The 19,236-nt window shown below is 40.4% G+C and overlaps 1 protein-coding gene across 14 annotated transcripts in view; it reads left to right on the top strand.

Moving 5' to 3' along the window:
- unc5da (unc-5 netrin receptor Da) overlaps positions 1 to 19,236 on the top strand; it is a 134,725-nt gene that overhangs the window by 84,375 nt on the left and 31,114 nt on the right. The window contains exon 1 of one of the 14 annotated variants that reach the window (XM_077497063.1): positions 6,766 to 6,805. The exons of 12 other annotated variants lie outside the window; for them this stretch is intronic. In XM_077497063.1, the coding sequence (XP_077353189.1) occupies positions 6,787 to 6,805 (19 nt within the window). In that variant the 5' untranslated portion in view covers positions 6,766 to 6,786. Of the gene's footprint in view, positions 1 to 6,765; positions 6,806 to 15,463; positions 15,540 to 19,236 lie in introns of those variants that run through there. One more of the 14 variants, XM_077497062.1, reaches the window with a different exon arrangement.

Raw genomic sequence — 19,236 nt, 5'->3', positions numbered from 1 at the left:
TGAATGTTTGGGAGGCTTTCAAAGTAGGGTGTCAAGACTATCTTAGGGTTTTTAAACAATGGCTAAAGTTAGGGTATCAACTTTGAGTTTTAAGCCTGTGTTTGTTTTTGGGTTTCAAACTCAGGTAAAGATTTTAAATCAAGCTTGAGTTTTTAATGTTTCAACTTGGTGTTATATGTCAGGATTTTAAAGTAGGGTTTCAAATTTGAGTTTCATTATGTTTAAGTTTTAAATTAGGGTTTTAAGTTTCAAGCCTGGGTTTGTGTTTACATTTTACATTTGAAATTAGGGTTTCAAGCCTGATTGAGGGTTGAACCACCATTTAAGGTTTTAAATTTGTGTTTTAAGCCTGGTTTCGGGTTCCAAGTTTGGATTCCAAGACAAGGTTGGAAGTTAAGGTTTCACGTTTGAGTTTTAAACGTCGGTTTATGTTTCAAGTCCGGGTTTCAAATCTGGGTTCAAATCAGAGGGTTTTGAACAAATGTTACAGTTTTAAATTTGGGTTTCAAGACAGAGATTTTAATTCAAGTTAGGAGTTTAAGATAAGCTTAAAAATTAGGGTTTCAACTGGATTTTCAATGTTAGTTGAGGGTTTTAAATTAGGGTTTATACTCTTTGCTGGGGTTTGACATCATGATTTCAAATTATTGTTTCAATCATACTTAAGGGGTACAAAGTAGGGTTTCGAACAAAGGTTAGGCTTTGAATGCCTTTTCAAATCATCCCCTGAGGTGAGACGAGCGGAAGGATTTTGATTGGCCGACAACAGAAGTGATGTCACGGCTCGCTGGTGCACGTCGTCGTCACTTTCTATTGGACACGTGATGACACCGACCCGCTGGGCCTCGCGTCACATTACACACTCTCACATGGCATTTGTCTTGTGTGTGTGGCCTTCAAACCCAACTATTTACCCGGCATCAAGGGACTTCTTTTTTTTTTCCCGCCGATGTGTCGAAAAAAAAACGACATGGAAAGGAAAGCTTGTGTGCTTCTACTTTCAAGGAATTAAAAAAAAAATGGTTCTGGTTTTAAAATTGGGTTTCAAGCCTTGGGTTCAGGTTTCAAGACGGCGTTAGGGATTCACACTTGGTCTAATGTGTCAAATTTGGGATTCAAGCCTGGGTTAGGGTTTCAAAAACAAACTTCAGGGTTTCAAGCCAAGGTTAGGGCGTTAAAATGATCTTGCTTGCCCGCATGCTGGAACTGCTTCTGTGCCGTCATGAGCCGCTGCACATCTCGTCGTCTCCGCACAGGAAATGAAAGGTGACGTCCCAACATCGTGTGGAGAATGACAATGTGGGGACGCGCGTGCGCCCCCCCAACACACACACACACACACTTGTGTGTATACGGTACATAGCAGTTGACTGCCCAACCAAACATAAAACAAAGAATACATGTTGCGTATTCAAAACAACAAAGCTTTACCTTGAAAATGCCAACTGGCATGCAAGTGCCAACAATTAGCATCATACTTGCTGTGTATCAGTGTCCAAAAGACGTATTTATACGTTTTTGTTGTTGTTGGTGGTGGTTTTTAATGCTAGATAATACAGAATGCTTTGATGCAGTCTCTAAACGGAAGAGAATGGTTAAAGGAATGGTGGTTATTACAAAAACAGCCAGCGGGTGGCAGCAGAGTATAAGCGATGAACCAGGGCCATGTTGCAACAATCTGTTTAAACAGATTTGTGAGTGATGATGAAACTTATCTATATTCTAATGCAAATTGCTGCAAAATGGTAACAGATAGAAATATACTTTTTTCTTCCTGATGTAAGAAGAGACTCTAATCTTTTTTTTTTTTTGTAAGTTCCAAGTCTTTTTTTTTTTTTTTTTAATAGAAGTGTTACAAAATATTCTGTGGGCCTTGCAAAATCAGTCAAAATCCAGTAAAAACATTTTTGTTTTTTTTATTCGCAATCTGGAACGGATTAATAAAATTTCTATTTCTTTCTCATGATTTGCGATATGAGTGATTTGACTTACAAGCATGGTTACAGAACCAATTAAACTTGTATCTCAAGGCACCATGTAGATTATGCATAAATGTATATGACGAGTCGATTCGTATCTTCATACATGGGGTTGGGTACGATTCAAGGATGGTTTGATTTGAAAGCTTAACGATTTGATTCGATTCAGTGTGATTACGATTCAATTCAATATGGTGCAAGTTGGTCAGTTCGAGAGGGTATGATGCAATGAGTATCATGTTGTCATTTTACATACAAATGAAGTTCCCAGTCCTGTAAATGTGTCGTTTCCAACAAATTCGGTATGTATCTCAATATATTTTCAAGTGGAATAATTCGGTTTGATTCGATGTGTTAGATTCTTTTGAACATAATATATAAATACAGTATTTAGTGTGTGAATTTTAGCACCAGATCAATCCGGCGGTAGGAATTATCTCCGGCCAATTGACGCTGAGCCTGGCAGCATTGACGGTATCGACGGCATCGACGGCAATTTCCGCGAGGCTCCGCCGCGGAGAGAGCCGTAATTGAGCCCGTCCGCGGTGACCTTTCTCCCGACGTGGACGAGTAAACGAGCGGCGGTTTTTTTAGCGCCCCGGCTGGTCAACATCGATCTGCCGAAACGCTTCGCGGTAGTGAGAGCGACTTGCAGACGTCCGGAGTGCTCAGCGCTGACATTTGGAGCAGTAAATAACGCCGCAAAAGTCGTCCCTGCGCTTTAAGGAGAGCTCAGACGCCGGACAAGTGGAGCAAAAATAGCCTCTCAATTGTGAGGCGATACGATGCGATTCATACCGATTACACGTGATGCGATACAATAAACTCCAGTTACGATGCGCGAACACACACTCCAATACGGTTTGCTCCAATTTCGATGTGATACGAGTCACTCCAAATACGATGCAATCCGATTCAATCAGTTACCTTGGAAATCATTTCAATTTTGACACAAAATGATTCATTCCAATTGCAGTGTGAGATTCTTTCATGTCCTGATTTCTTTTTGGAATGGCTGAAAATATCGGACAACCTTTTCAATCATCCAAATCGCTTTCGTTTGGATGTTGTTGTTTCTCGTCTGGTTCACCATTTCCAGAGCGTACAAAGCTTCCATTGTAACCTGGACGGGAGATAAATTGTTCCAGGGAGGGCGTGAGCGTGTTATTTTTTGCCGGGGGAAAAAAAAAAAAAGTGCACATGCAAGCATTTAACAATCTCTCCCCCTCACAACAGCTCATTTCAAACCGTAACGCTGTGACAATGCGGCGAAATCATCCTCCACCGGAGGCCGTTTTCCCATCGGCGCTTTTTTTTTTTTTTTTTTTCAGTTAAGTTCCCTTTTTGTGTGTGTGTACATACAGAAGACATAGTCGGTCAATCCAAACACAGCTGGCGCGGGCTAAATCCCAGCAGGTGCGCGTTCATCCTCCGGCAAAAGCAGGAAGTCGTTAGGCTGTTTGCCGTATTGACGAGCTGCACTTCATCCAGACCGAGCGCTTGATGAGTCTCCTGGTAGAAAGACGGGAGACGGGAAGTCGGAGCTTAGAGCCTCAAAATGAGAAATCAATCTTAAAGGGGACATATTATGGAAATGTGGCGGGCGTATTTGCGGTGATCAAATGGCGCCTCCGCACGCGTTAATGCGACGGGATCTCCGCGGACGCCGCGATGCGATTACATTTCCGGCGGCTCGGTGAACAAATGCCGTCTTTGCGAGCGATAATGCGATTGAATCTCAACGGTGGCCGGGATGCGGTTTTCACTGACTTAAGTGAAGAAACCAACATTTTGGGGTCTGTTTTTGTGAGTCTAGAACTAGGAACGGTTTAAATCTGTGCAGGGGCAGGCTAGACTGGGTTTTGGTATTTTCTGAGGCAGCATGGGTTAATAAAGATTAGTGTCATCGTAATTTTATAGTTAGATGTAAAATGTAGGAATTACTTTCACAAAGTTGTCTGGTTTTGTCCCGAACTTCTGTAAGCATCCTTGTCTGACTCCAGTTTACAATACTGAAAGTTTCTGTGAGGCTTTTGGACAAGCCTGTCTGTGAAATCCAGCGACTGGCAGACTTTTAAATGTTGCCGTTTGACACAGTCAGATGGAAAATTGCTCATTAAAGAATAAAAAAGTTAGACGCAGCCCGTCGAGGCGGCGCCAATAAGAAAGTGGCTCGGTGCCACTTGAGCAAATAAACTATTTATTTTCGGGGGGCCAACACACACACGGGCATAAACACACACGCCGACACACACAAGCTGTTTGTAATCGCCACGGTTACATAAAAGAGTGGCGACAAGAACGTCCTAATTGGCTCCATCGATGCAGACCAAATGTAATTAAAAAGGAACACACATGGGGTGGACAAACACACGTACGCACACGCGCACATTTCTAATGTGTAAAAAGGAAAACAGTTAATGACAAAATTTTTGAAAAATGCTGGCGATAAAGTAGCACGACAACGTTTATATATATATATATATATATATATATACACACATAACAGGAGTGCGACAAAAACAATTTGAATCGGAAAGTGGTTTTAAGAGATGTGAGTGCATCTAATCTATACGAATCTAATTATTACATATGTCGAGGTATGTATGGAATCGTTTGTTATTGGAGAGACAATTTTTTATTTTTTTTTTACGAGAATGTCACATTTACAGAAATTAAACTGACAAGTTCATTCATATTGTATAATGACAACAGGAAACTCATTTCATCAAACCCTCTCGAAATCGGCCGTGCCATATTGAGTCGAATCGTAATTGCACTGAATCGAGGTGAATTGAATCGTTCAACTAATTGACTTATTTTTTTTCTTTTCCCATATCAAGTAGCTATGCGGCTAAGTGTAAAGCGGAAAATGGTTTAGATATAAAAAAAAGATTATCAGCGTTCCGTTTGTCACCATAAAACAGATATTAGCTTAGCACGGTTGTCGGCTACCTTTCTTTGCTCACGTTTGACTGGAAAGTTGTTTATTTTGTTGTCAAATGTCAAGTTGACGGCTTAATGGAACTTGTGTAGCTTTTAGCATTATCATCATCAAGTGGCTGCGTGTAGATATGTAACAAAAGGAAGATTATCATTCTACTGGATTCAGTTTGTCATTATAAACAAAACAAATATTGGTTAAGCATGGTTGACGGCGAGACTTTTTCAACGTCAAAGCTCCTAGTGGAATATTTCCGTCTGTTTTGCTCACTATGTTTAATATCGGTTGACAGATGTGCCTTTAGTATGTAGCTGACTGCTTATCCCAGCATTGTGGTTGGTTTTTTCTTTTTTTTTCTTTTTACAAGATGCTGTTTCTGGCTGCGCTTGTGTTTTGTTATCGCGCCGACTGTTTGTTGTTGTTGTGCGTTTGTCGCGCTCGAGACGAAACACAAGTCGCCATATGCCGCGCACCGCCTCGGCGCTTCATTAGGAGCGAAGTTTATTGCCCGGTTGAGGTTGGAAAAGCACTCTCGAGATTCATTTTGTAACCAGCCACGTGAAGGCGCTAATCATTTATTTATCTTCAAGGGCCCGCGGCCCGGGATTATTCATCATTGTTTTGATGCATAGGGCATTTGAATTTATTGTGAGTGGGGGTGGGCGGCCAGACATTTATGAATATTTAGCGGCGGAATTAGGGCGTCTGTGTTGAGGAAACGTTTCACTAAATTAGCAGATTTAGTTGTTATCGTCTCTTAGTTTATGCTAATGTAACCGACTTGTCTCCGCCCGCCTGTGTGCACCTGTGCTTCTTTACAAGCGCACCCTTCTCAACCAACACTGCTGTACCATACTTAGTAAAGAAAAAAAACGGTGTTACTTTTAGTTTAGAGTCCACATTCAAGCCTTTGACGTGAATAATTTGCTGTGAAATCATCCTGGCAATTCGGGATGAAAATGAAAGAAAAAAAAAGGAGAATAATAATGAACTCAATATGCAAAAATGTCCGCTTACATTCCATGCCAACAGTCCATCAATCTCCCCTTATGCAGTTCCGAACCCCAGTAAACAGACATTCCTGCTATCTGTCTCTTTATAACGGTGTGTTTTATAACCCCCAAATGTTTACCTGAGGCTAAATAGTAAATTCCTTCCCTGTGTGTCTCACACTTCTCGCTCGCCTTTGCTGGGTAAACCATAAAAGCTTGAGATCACCCATTGGAATCTCAGCTGTGTGATTGATCTGCGTCTAACCCCGAGCCCGAAGCAGTTCGGTGAGCTAAGATTCCAATTGAATAACTGGTTAACTCTTAACCTTTGTACTTAAATAAGGACACCTAATAAAATGTCGAATGTGTGTAAATTATCCTACACCAACCAACTAAATTCTTGGTGTTTGTGTTTACCTTCAATGCTAACTGCTAGCGCGCTAATGCTAATCACCATTCCTAGCCGTTTAGCATAGGCTAATTTTGTTGGTGTTTAATAATATAGTTATTTCAGTTCATGTAGATATAATGATGTATGTGTGAACTAAATGGAGGCGCTAATGCTAATCCCGAATGCTCACCGTTTCATTTTGCATAGGCCAATTTTGTTGGTGTTTAATAAAGAGATACTTTACTTATTTAGCCATTTTTGGCAGTCAAACATGCATATTTTGCCGATAATAAATTTTATACTTTCATTATTTTTCATGTACAATTAGTACCTTTAAAAAAACACATTTTGCAACTTGCTGTCGACTGAAAATGACATCACAAGGGCTCAGGTAACCAATCACAGCTCACCTGTTTTCTAGGTTTGGTCATCTGACAACATTCACAAGCTGATCTGTGATTGGTTACCTGAGCCCTGGTGATGTCATTTTCAGTCGACAGTAAGTTGCAAAATGTGTTTTTAAAGGTTGTACGTGAAAAATAATGAAAGTATCAAATTAATTATAGACAAAATATGAACTTTTTATTGCTATAATGGGCTAAATAAGCTAAATATTGACGCCTTCTTTTTTTCCCCGATTTTTCAGAAAACAAAAAATAAATGAACCATTTGCTTCATGAGATTATTTTATATATAAATAATACTTAGGCAATTATACAAGAGGGTGACAATATGTACAGAAGATAATAAATGAGTAGTTATAGCCACACAATTCAACTCACGTTTAACCTTAATGATTTAAAAAAATGTTATTTTGCGTCAACAGTCGATGGAATAATCGATAGGATAATTGATTTAAGAAAGATTCAATAGTGCCAGCCCTACCTTCAACCTCAAAACTGTTAAGCAGTCATGCTCACCACTATAATTACTGAAGAAAATAATGGATTAATCTTCCTCCAGAGACTAAATTCGAAACTTGAACCCGGCAACTGTTGAGACAGACCTGCTAACTCTCAATGCAACAGCACTTTAGACCTTCTCTCGCAAAACTTTCAGCTCTTTATGTGAAAAATGTCCCTGGCGAGTCCTCTAACAAGGAAGCACCCCGATCCCTCGCCGTCCGCCCGTCATCCTCCTCCCTCGGGAAGGAGACAGGGACCGGACCTTTTGCCAGTCAGGATAATTGGCCCGGATCGGCGCAACGACGCTCGTTACTTGCGCTCGCGTCGTCTCCGCAGACGGGCTCAAAACGCACGCGGGCGCGTGAGCTGCAGCCGGTAATAATCGCCGTGCGCTTTTTATAAGGTCCTCCAGGCTGCTCGGGGTCAACGGTGCCATCACGAGGAGCATCGTAAAGGTCCTTGTAAATAAAGCGAGCGCTCCCTCAGCGGCGCACGCCACCTTGAAACGGTCGCGCTCGGAAAGCCGGATGGCGGCGCACCACTTTATTCCTACACTTTTATTTTTTTCCCCCCACGTCTTTGTGGAATCCTTTAAGCTTCCACATCTCGGGCAAACTTCCTTGAGGGATTGGCCAGCAGGGGCTCGCTCACATCTGGAATGAGGTCTTCATTGCGGTTCGGCTCCCTGACCCGCAATGTGGTCCGGCAGTCATGCTGGGAATGATAAGGCCATTTTTGTAGAAATTAATTGTAAAGAGCTGAACAGGAATAGTGCGCAATAATGATAGAAATTGCGGTGTATTGTAATATTAAAATGATTGGCTGGCATCGGGCCGAAATCTGTTATCACAATTTTGTAAATTTTGTTTGTTTGTCACAAATGTATATCATTTATCAGTCCACCTGTGTGAGTGTTATTTTTACAAATTACTGATCAGTCTAAAGTATTGAAAAATGGCCTGCGCACTTTGATAAGGCAAAGTCAAATTGTTGAATGAAAATTAGGTTTTTGGGGTGTCCTAAAAAGTAGTTCGGTTTCCATACACCTATTTTTAGTCAAATTCTCAAGAAAAAGAAACTGAATGGAAATGCCAGAAATAATAATAAAAAAAAAAAAAAAGCCCTTCCATTTCTTCCATTTTCACTCAGGAAAATGCACTATATAAATACAGGATGTATACACATGAACTCCTTCTCAGTCTACACCTCTGGGCTTCTGTTAATGTGTGGTGGTGATTTTTTCCTAACCCCCCACCTCCCCAGCCTGTATTTTGCCATTTTGTGTTTGTTTTGTCGTTTCTGTGGCCAGACAGTTGTTGTTGTTTTTTTTCACTCACTCACACAAGCTTATATGTGTGAGTGAGATTTTTTTTCACTCACTCAATCACAAAAGCATGTGAGTGAGTGAGTGAGTGAGTGAGTGAGTGAGTGAGTGAGTGAGTGAGTGAGTGAGTGAGTGAGTGAGTGAGTGAGTGAAAAAAAAAATCCATGCACCACCCCCTGCTCTGCGATTGGCTGGCGGGGCAAACAAATGTCTGTCCACAGAAACGTCCCGCTGTTGACAAAACAAACACAAAATGGCAAAATACAGGCTTGTTAGGAAAAAATCACCACCACACATTAACAAAAGCCCAGAGGTGTAGATTGAGAATGAGTTCATGTGTATACATCCTGTATTTATATAGTGCATTTTCCTGAGTGAAAACGGAAGACCGTGCCTTTAAATAAATTGCATGTCCGTTTTGCGCATTTTCACAAAATTCACTTAAACATTTCAAAACATTTGGATAAAAACCTGACTCGTGATGATTTTGGAGGTACGAGGCAAATAGTAAGTGTGAACAAAAGCGGACACGCTTGCTACAGTGTGTTTTTCTTCCCTTCCCTAATGTCGGATTGTAATTGCGGCCCATCGAGGCGCGGCGGCGAATAATTAGGAAAAGTCCATCAGCGAGCGGCGGAGGAAATTAAAATCAGCTTGTCGTCCGTCTCGAGCTCGTCTCATTTTGTCTCGCTTTCACTTCTCATTTCACTTTCCAAACGGCGACGCGCTAACATGGGCGACTCAGCACATTTTCATATTCGACATGACAAACGGCGGCGATGATGATCGCCGGCACGCGAGTGCCAAATGGCCCGTGAAAACGGCCCACGTTTCGCTTTTGGTGTGCTTTGTGGCGGGTTAAGGATTTCACATTAGGGTTCCAAGACAGGGTGGGGGGTTTCAATTTAGGGGTTCAAGTCTGGTTTCAATCAAGTTAGTTTGGAATTTGTACAGGCATTATGCTTGGGTCATTTTGTACAAAAGAACACAAAAAAATTGGGTCAAATTGACCGAATATTGGGTCAGTGACTTTTTGATCCAAATTTTCAAACCATGTAAATTTGAGATTCAAGGTACAGGTTTAAAATATGGTTAGGAGTTTAAGTCTCAACCAAACAGTGGACTTTGGAAATTACATTTTCAAAGTTAGGATTTCAAACAAGCCTGGGTTATGTTTCAAGCAAGGGGTTAGTTTGGGTTCCTAAGTAGGGTTTCAAGGCATGATTATGGATTCTTTCAAGGATTCTGATTTCAAAGTACAATAGTGTTTCATACTATGTAAATTTGAGATTCCAGGTACGGTTTGAAGACATATGAGAGATTAAAGCAAAGGTTAGGTTTTCAAACCAGGGTTAGGGTTTCAAATTTGGGCTTTGAAGCCTCGTTTAGAGTCTCAAGAAAGTCTCGAGAGTTTAAAATTATGCTGTTGTGGTTTCAAAATATGGTTTCAGGGTGGAATTGGGGTTTCACATTCAGTCAGCGTCGGGGTTTCAAATTTGGGTTTCAAGTCTGGTTTGTGGTTTTAAGCAAATAAGTTTGAAAGTAGACTTTAAAGCCAGGTTTTGGCTTTCAAATTAGGGTTTCAAATTTAATTTCAAACATTGTTTACTGTCTCAAGCATAATTTATCATTTCAAATTAGGGTTTTCCTCCAAGTTTGGGGTGGTGGAACAAACTACCCAGCATGCACTGCTGCATTGTCAAGCCCGATTACTAGCAGGATGTTAGTGAGTATTCCCCAACGACGAGCTTCTGGATAGCAAAAGGAAAGTGCACTTTTTTTTTTTTTTTTTTTTTTTTTAAATGCCGTCTTCATTTAGTTTCCCTCCTTGATGCGAATGTTGTTGTTTTTAGCTTTCTGCTCTTCGAAGTCATCACATGCAGTTCACGTTTCAGATGCCGTCACAAAAGGAAGCTTTGGGGTCAGGCGCATTAGCATTGTTAGCGTGCCACGCTGACGTTAGTCGACCTGCTACATGTCAAATGTGTTTGAACAATGCTTACGAGTAAAAAAGAAAAAGAAAAAAAAAAGTTAATGCAGCCATCCAAATTTCTTCAGAGTTCACAATGTCATTTGCGCTTTGTAGTATTTAATATTTAACAACTTGAATACCTGAATAGGAAATTAGTGTTTCAAGTTATCTGTCAAGCGAGGGTTTGTGTTTCAAGCCTGGGTTCTGGTTTTGAATTACTGTTCCAAACCAAGGGATTAGGTTAAGTTTTCAAACAAAAGTTAAATTTCCAAACTAGGATTTCAAGCCTTTGATAAGATTTTAATTTAGGGTTTCAAGCTAAGTTTAGTGTTTAAAATTTGGGTATCAAACCTAGGTTATGGTTTAAAATGAGGATTTTTAGCCTAGATTAGCGTTTCAGGCTTGGGTTAGGGTTTCAAATTAGGCTTTTGAGCCTGTGTTAGATTTATAATTTAGAGTTTCAAGCCAGGTTTCAAATTAGGCCTGGATTTGGGTTTTTAATTAGAGATTTAAAACAGGTTTGAGGTTTTAAATTAGGGTTTCAAGGTAGGGTTAGAGGTTCAAGCCTGGGTTAGTAAGAGGGTGTCAAATGAGGCTTTGGAGGCTGAGCTATCTTGAAACTCAAGTAAGTTTTATGGTTTCAAATCTAGGTTAGGGTTGCAAATTAGGATTTCAAACAAAACCTAATTTCAATGTCTAATCTTTTCCATGCTTTCTCCTGTCATGTTTTTTTTTCTCCGGCAACAAGCCGGCTTACCTCCCTTGAGCTTTTCTATTCCGAGCACGTCATCCCGCGCACCCAAAAACGCTCCCTGCCCGCGTGACCAAATGCAAATGACGCAACCTGACTCATCGTGGGGTAAAAAAAGAAAAAAAGAAAAAAAGTGCAACGACTATCGGGGACGACAGGAAATAAACACGAGCGTGGGTGGGAGCGGCGGGAGTCAAGTCGCCGTGAGATTTGTGGCGGGGCGCCGCTCCATGCGGGAAGATGATTGAGAAAGATGGATGATAAGGGAGAGCGGGCCGCTGATTTACGCGCCGCGCCATGTCGGGGAAAATAGAGCTGCGCGTCTTTAAAAAAAAAAAAAAAAAAAAAAAAAGAGGCGCAAGACAGGAATAGTGTCGCGGGTGTCAGCGTGGAGGGTGTCGCGACCCCGGCGCCGTAAAACACTTTTTATACGACCGTCACGATTAAAGGCGGCTTCACGGCACTCCCGTTTATTTACTCACTTTTAAGGTTTTGTTGAGGGGGGGTTTATTGACAACTTATTGGAAAACAATATTGGTGAAATAATACAAATGGGTTGTTTTAACTGAACATGAAGTAGTTCTCGCAAATAAAAATGAAAATCCTATTAGTCATCTCAGCAGAAGAGGACAGTGGCTGACTTTTTCAGACGACATTGGTAGAAGAGATCGGTTTATTTTTAAGGGATTGGCCGATCGCCGATCTTCCAAAATTAAGGAAATCGGGCCCGATAAATCGGCCGGCCGATCGATCGGTGCACCCCTAGTTTCCATCCACCTATTTTTATTCGAATTTTCAAGAATTGTGAAAAAGAAACTGAATGGAAATGCCAGAAATAAAAATAAATAAATAAATAAAAAACAAGAAATAAAAGCACAAAATTTTGAAGCGTATTAAAAAAAAGGAAAATGCGCATTTTGGCTTTGAAAACAGCTTTTGCGAACTAGATTAAGTGCAATTTCTGGAGAAATTGCGTGGGAATGCTGAAAGCACATTGAGAGATAAATTATGAAATTATAACCTCCTGGTTACTTGGCAATGCGCTTTACCAACTGTGCCACCGAGCAGTATCGGACACCAGGTAATGATGATAAGTTATATGTATTGAAGTGGGCGTGGAAAGTGATACTTGGAAAAAGTTCAATGTCTGTCCCATTGAAAATGAATGGGGATAAGTTGATATGAAATGTTAAATTGTGGAAATACTGTAAGTAATGTGGAATCAGATCGATATATATACACCCCGGGACTCGTAAATTTTTTAAACTAGTTGAAATTTGAACAATGTAAATTGGAAGTATTATGTGGGAGTTGTTAGGCGGCAAAAAAAAAAAAAAGTGTTGAGAATAAAAATCACAATAATGCTTCAGCATTCCCACAATTACAAAGTGGCCAATCAGAGGCGTAGATTTAGCTTGTTGATTGATTGATTGATTGATTGATTGATTGATTGATTGATTATACTATTTAGCATCAAGTCTGTGTTTGTATCTGGGGTTTATTCCCTTCAGTTTTTCTCATAAAAAATGTTAAAATGCATGCTCGATGGGGTTTAAGTCGGGAAATTGATGGGGCTAAAGTATTGGATCAGGTAGACCTAAATGACAGCAACGTGATGAGGATTTAATATTTAGTTGGAAAGCCTGATTTGTTCATGTTTATCCGGGAGAGCCAACTTGTTGTTTGCTAGCTTGTAGCTCGCGTTCATTTGTATGCGTTCCATCTGCCCGCATTGTGCATTGATAAACTTTCACGCCGCTCCACTTGACAGGCGAACTAATAAGAGCGCAGCGAGGTGGCGGGAGTACAAGGTGAGGCCGCCATAGTCATCTTAAAAACATGAGAGAGAGCTGCCGGATGCGCCGACCCGGCCTCCTGTTTATGCAGCTCGCGGGCGCACCGGCGCAGAACGCGCACGGGGTGAACCCTGACCCGGCCGGCGGGGTGAATACCAATCAGGACGTCGCCATCATCTCTCGTTTTGCGTCAAAAGGAATCGAGGGGTGGGGCCGCGTAGCGGGGGATTAGCGCTAATCCCGACACGCGGCGTGATCCCGAGGACTGGAAATTAGCGGCGAGACAAATGAGTTTGTAATCACTTTGAACGACGGCGGCGAGAGTGGGATCAATAGGAGTTAATCGCCGCGATACATAAACATCGCAGAGCCCCTTAATCCCGCACACGCTTTATTAGAATCTATTGGAACGCCATCCGCACACCCGCTCCCCCGTCGTGTCATGTGACCACTTTTCGAATATTCATTCTCCGTCTATCGACGTCTTTGAGGATTTTCAAGTCACAAGGGATCATTCCGAGCGCCGTCGATTCTCTCGGGGCTCAATTGTTCCCGGAACAACGTGCAAAAACGACATTATCACAAAAATGAGTGAGGCCAATTCCTTTCTGGTTTGACATCAAAGGATAAATATGAAATACAACTTTTTTTGGAGGGGGGGTGAGCAAAAGATTGACTTAAGAAATGGTAAAATAGATATGATTTTATAGTCATATAAGTACCTGTAACCTTGATTGGCTCTATAGGCTTTAAGTCTGATGATTGATGGTCCAAAGGTATTGGAACAGGTCGATTTAAATTCTGCAAAGTGAAGATGATATATAGCATGTTTCAAAAATAGCAAAACAAAATTGTTTGTGTTGAGTCTACTCACTTTACTGTCTTTTAATAGGCAAAGTGTTCCATAGGGTCTAAATTAGGACTTCCAATTAAAGTGAATGACTTCATATTTAGTGGCAAAAACCACATTAAGCCTTCCATCCTTCCTCTTCAGTAGATAACATGCATGCTTTGTTGGGTTTAAGTCTGATAATTGACGGGAAGAAAGTATTGGAACAAAGTGAATTAGAATTGGCCAAAGTGATTAAGACTTATTAGTTTGACTTTAACTGATCAAAGTGATTAAGTTTGAGTGGCAATAATTGTGAAAAAAATAACGCAATAGACTGAAGACTAAAAATGCGAAAAATATTTTTCGTTGTTAAAATAAAATAAATACACTGCACTTTACAAATACTCCATATATTAAAAAATATATATAAAACTACCTAAAACTATTTCAATTGTTACACTCCACAATTACAAAATTGGCATAATCATAAACAAAATAAAAAACTTAATACTCATTTTGAGTTCTTTAAATTTATATATTTGCACCTTTTTTATTTTAAAATAACTGATTTAATAAATCATGTTTGGTCCAAAAGTAACTTGCATAATTATAGTTTTTCAAATAAATGTATTTGTCTTAATATTTTTTACGCGTTTAAACATTTTGTTGTTTTGTAACAAAAAACAAATGATTGTCCTAATCATGATTTCAATTACTATTACCAAATTAATTGTGATTAATATTTTCTTCATAATCGAGCAGCCCTATCGAAAACGAATTAAAATTAAACTAAAACAAAGCAGTTTCGAAACAATATGAACTCTCAAACCTGCGTTAAAATCTAATTAAAACTAAGCAAATTTAAGAAACAAAAGTCAGAATGGACTAAAAACTAACAATAATGACAAATCCAAAACTATTACAACTATACATCAAGCCTGTGTTGCTGTCCGTTTTGGAAGGTTAAAAAAATTGCTTCATCAGCAAGTACTGTACTCCTACTTGACTTGACTTGACTTGACTTGACTAGACTTAATGTGGGGACAGCAGTCTAAAAGCAAAAAAAAAAAAAACAAACAAAAAAAAACCCTACAAAGTATACACAGCACAGAGTATTTTTTTTATACTTAAGTACAGACTGTGAGTGCTTTTACCACCTCGATTTATTACCTGAATGATCCATGTAATATGACACACCTGTCGGTCACACGTTCCAACACTTAACCACATCCACTGGGTTTTTTTCAATCTGCCCACCTCCAATCAGGACAGATGAAATTGATGTCGGAGGGTGCACGCATCACACCCGTGCAGGCCGTTTACCTCCTTGGCGACATCCATCACGCCGCTCCTTCTGCTCCTCTTACGCCGAGGCCTCCTGCTCCCAAGAGGGCATCCAGGCCGAGTTCATAACACGCGAGCGAGCGGGTCGACGGCGGTCCCGTTGGTGGGGGAGTTCTAAAAAAAAAAAAAAAAAAAAAAATGTAATTTCAAGCCGCCCCAGAGGTCAGCGCAGTGGAGCGGCTGCAACCATCCATCAGATAAATCAGCTTTAAGGCCAAAGCAATCCACTTAGTGCCGGCGCCTGCTGACACGCGCTCGCCTCCATTGTTCTACAAACAAACATGGCGGCCGGCTGGCGATGGTCTTCACGTGAGTAAGATGATTTTCTCAAGTCGTCGATGAATGATGGCTAAAAGCCTGCAACCACAAATTAAAACAAAAAATCATTTTACTAAATGTCACTCTGTAATCAATGTCTGTTTTTAGATTTTGAACTCTTCGTGTACTACTAATCAAAAGACTCTAAGCTAAAGAGAACGCACCACACACCCTTTCATTTCCTGTCTTAATTTACAGGCTAACATTTAGCCTCACCATCCGTTTAGCTAACACAGGGACACCTGAAACCCATATTACTTACGTTAGCTCACCGCACTCTACTAATGATCTTACATAATCTGCAATCTGGGCCACCACGCGCCCTGAACTCGCCGCGGGACGCCTAGCCTAGCGCTACTCAGCCTGAAAAGATCCTGATTCTTGTCGTATGGCTGATTTCTTTTTTCTTTGTTGACTTAAATTATTCATCGGGAATCCTCGGCGCTGCATGCTGCGCCTCTTAATAAGTCATTAAGGGCTATCAAGGGAAAAGCTGATTAGCAACGCACAATGACTTAGCTTAGCTCGGCTGTGGGGCTGCCTTGTAACGGCGCTACTGTTCTGACTTATCCGAACCTCGGCTTTCTTTCATTAAACTACAATACAAAACATTATTGTTTTTTTAATAATTTTTAAGCCTGCATTTTTTTTATGTTAAGTAAGCAAATCTTCTCTTAGTATCACAGATTTTCACTATATTTACTTTTTGCTGCGTAGATTGGGCTTTCCTGTCGTTTTTAGGTGCCATTAGCCACCTTTTGGCACACAGAAAACACACTGCTTGACGGTCATGAATTTTCAATGTGAAGAAGCCCGCCGCTGCCCACTTCCATCTTCTGTGGGGTCATTACGAATTCCCGTTACTTTTTAATCCGCCCGCACACACACTATTCAGGAATGTTATCGGCAGGAGGTCCTCGCTCCGGGATTACGTGTACGACCGCCATCGCCGCCCTCGATCTTTACAGGAAGAAAGATAAGGTTAAACCCTTTGTCGGCATGTTTTGAGGTTTCCCCTTATGTTGTTCAGTCCTAACTTAAAACAGCTTCTTCTGTTGCTCTTTAGCATCAAAATGCTGCTTTGCTTGTCTTTAAGATGTCAAAAATGCTTAATCTGTTGTTGTTTAGACATCAAAGTTCTGCTTCTGTTGTGATTCAGGCCTCAGAATTCTGTTTTTGCTGTTACTACTTTCTTATTGTTTAGTTCTTCAACCTCCTGCTTCGCTGGTTATTTAGACCTCAAACAGCTCTTCTAGTTTAGCTATCAAACAGTAAACTAAGTCTCCAAACTATTGTTTCTCTTGCTTATAGGCCTCTTACCTGTTTGTTAGCCCTCAAAAAGATAATTTTCTTGTAGTTTAACTGTCAAACTATTTCTTCTTCATTGTTGTTTCAGCCTCAAAATTCAGATTTTGTTGTTTAGCCGTTAGCCTGCTAATTCTGTTGGGGTTTAGCTGTAAGCCTGCTAATTCTGTTGTGGTTTAGCCGTTAGCCTGCTAATTCTGTTGTGGTTTAGCCGTTAGCCTGCTAATTCTGTTGTGGTTTAGCTAAGTCTCCAAACTGTTGCTTCTCTTGCTGAGACTTCTAATTTGTTCTTGTGCTTCTTTGCTTTATTTTAGCCGTCAAACTACTTTTTTTTTTTTGTTTCGGCCTCAAAATTCTGGTTATGTTGTTGACAGGGACTTAAAATGATGTTTTCATTGTTGTTTGGGCCTCAAACTGGTACTTTAGTTGTTGTTTAGGCCTCAAACTACAACATTGCTTATTCTGTTGTGAATGTCTCAAACGGTTCTTTCTTTTGTAGCTAAGACATCAAACTGCAGCTTCTTTTTATTGTTCTTTGCGCCTTATGATGCTGCTTTTCTTGTTGTATCTCGTGTTGATTAGCCCCATCATAAACTTCTGATTTTATTCTAGTTTAGCCGTCAAACCACTGCTTCTGTTGTTGAGGCCTGAAAATGTCTGCTTTTCTTGTTTATTTAGGCCTCAAAGTACTGTATTTTTGATTGTTTACAGCTCAACTGCTATTTTTGTTTGCTTTTTATGCCTAAACTGTTTCAGTGTATAACGAACATGGTTCTAGACGTGTTCCATGTAAAAATTAGTTTTTTTATTTTTTTATTTTTTTACATAATGCAAGTATGTTGGCCATAGCCACGGTAACAAAGGAAAAGTAATGGCTTATTGTTGCTTACTCTTGCTTTCCATCTGGCCTTTGATCCGTGTGACAAGAAGAGACGGCAGCATAATTGAAGATTTTGCGGCATGACTCCGGCGGGTCGACAGCTCTCTCTAATGAAGGTCCTGTGCGGGGAGACTCGATAAATAAGTTAAAACAATTGTCACACTTTGGACACAAATAAAGAGGAGGCATGAATAAATGAAAGTGCAGCCTGGCCTTTAACGTGAGAAAAGCTTCGTGGCACCTTGCATCTTTTTTGGCACTTGCTCGGTGGCAGCAGGGAAATGAGATGCAATAAAGAAAGTTAATATCCTGAGAAATGTATTAATGTCATTAATCATCTGTACACGCGTTAGATTAGAGTAGCCTTTTTAAAAATATATTAATATTATTCATCACAACTCATCACTTTTGTTTATGTTGCGCTCACTTTTTTTTTTTTTTTTTTTTTTTTATATAATCTTTTCAAAGCTAGTTCCGTCCGGAGATATTTTTTTTCCGCATCATTTGTCGACTTGTGGTGGGACCAACATAGTGTTGATGTGCTGCGTCATAAAGAAAAATAAATAGATATGAATAAATAACGAACAGATTCAGATGTCGGACTTCACATCAAATTCCCATCCTTATCTTCATATTTATTCTATTAACTTCTTTGAAGGAAAACTTGGAGACATAAATGAAGTTTGTATTCGTGAAGTTGATCTAAATTAGGAGCGTTTGCCTTGGCGGTTGTCTCTGTCTTATAGTTTGACGTGTAAGGAGCAAGCGCAGATGAATGAGGTGTCATGTTCCATAAGACAAAAAAAACAAACGTGTACAGATCGATGATTTGTCGCACGGTTGGGAGATGCTTGTCACGTCGACACTCGGCGGCTGACCCACTTCCGCTCAAGAGTGTCGTCTCTTTGAAGGCGACGGCGCTTCCCTCGGCGCCCGTCGCCCGTCTGCCACCAGCGGTTGGCAAGCTGTCGCTACCGTGATGAAGACGCGCGGCGCCACCTGGGGGTTCGGAGGCAAGGCCGCGGGTACCGCACATACGCCCGACACGTGTTTTTGTAAACATGGAGGATAATTTAGTTTTCGATGAACTTTGGGTATCCGTTTTTGCAAACATCAAAGACAATGAAGCGCTCCACACAATGCAAACATGTTTTTTTGTAAACATTAAGGACGATTTGGAGTCTTTGTTTAACCAGACTCATGCATTTGTAAACATCAAAGCAAATTTAATGTTAACTAAGCTAATTCGCATTTTTGTAAACATCAAAAGTTGTTTTGTCATGTACAAACTTGTGTTTTCGTAGACCTAACTATTAATTAAGCAAACAAACCAGTAAACGGAGATATAGGTTTTTGTAAACATCTGCAGGAATAATTGTAAATAAAAATAATAACTTATCATACATTTGCTGCAATGAAGAACTGCTTCTCCTTGCAGTGAAGAATGCTTTGCTCTGTTCCAACTCACATTCACATAGCCTGACTATTTGCATTTCATTTGCA

Source organism: Festucalex cinctus, chromosome 15 (genome assembly GCF_051991245.1).
Source record: "Festucalex cinctus isolate MCC-2025b chromosome 15, RoL_Fcin_1.0, whole genome shotgun sequence".
NCBI classification, from domain to species: Eukaryota; Metazoa; Chordata; class Actinopteri; order Syngnathiformes; family Syngnathidae; genus Festucalex; species Festucalex cinctus.
This window is presented reverse-complemented; position numbering and strand designations above follow the sequence as displayed.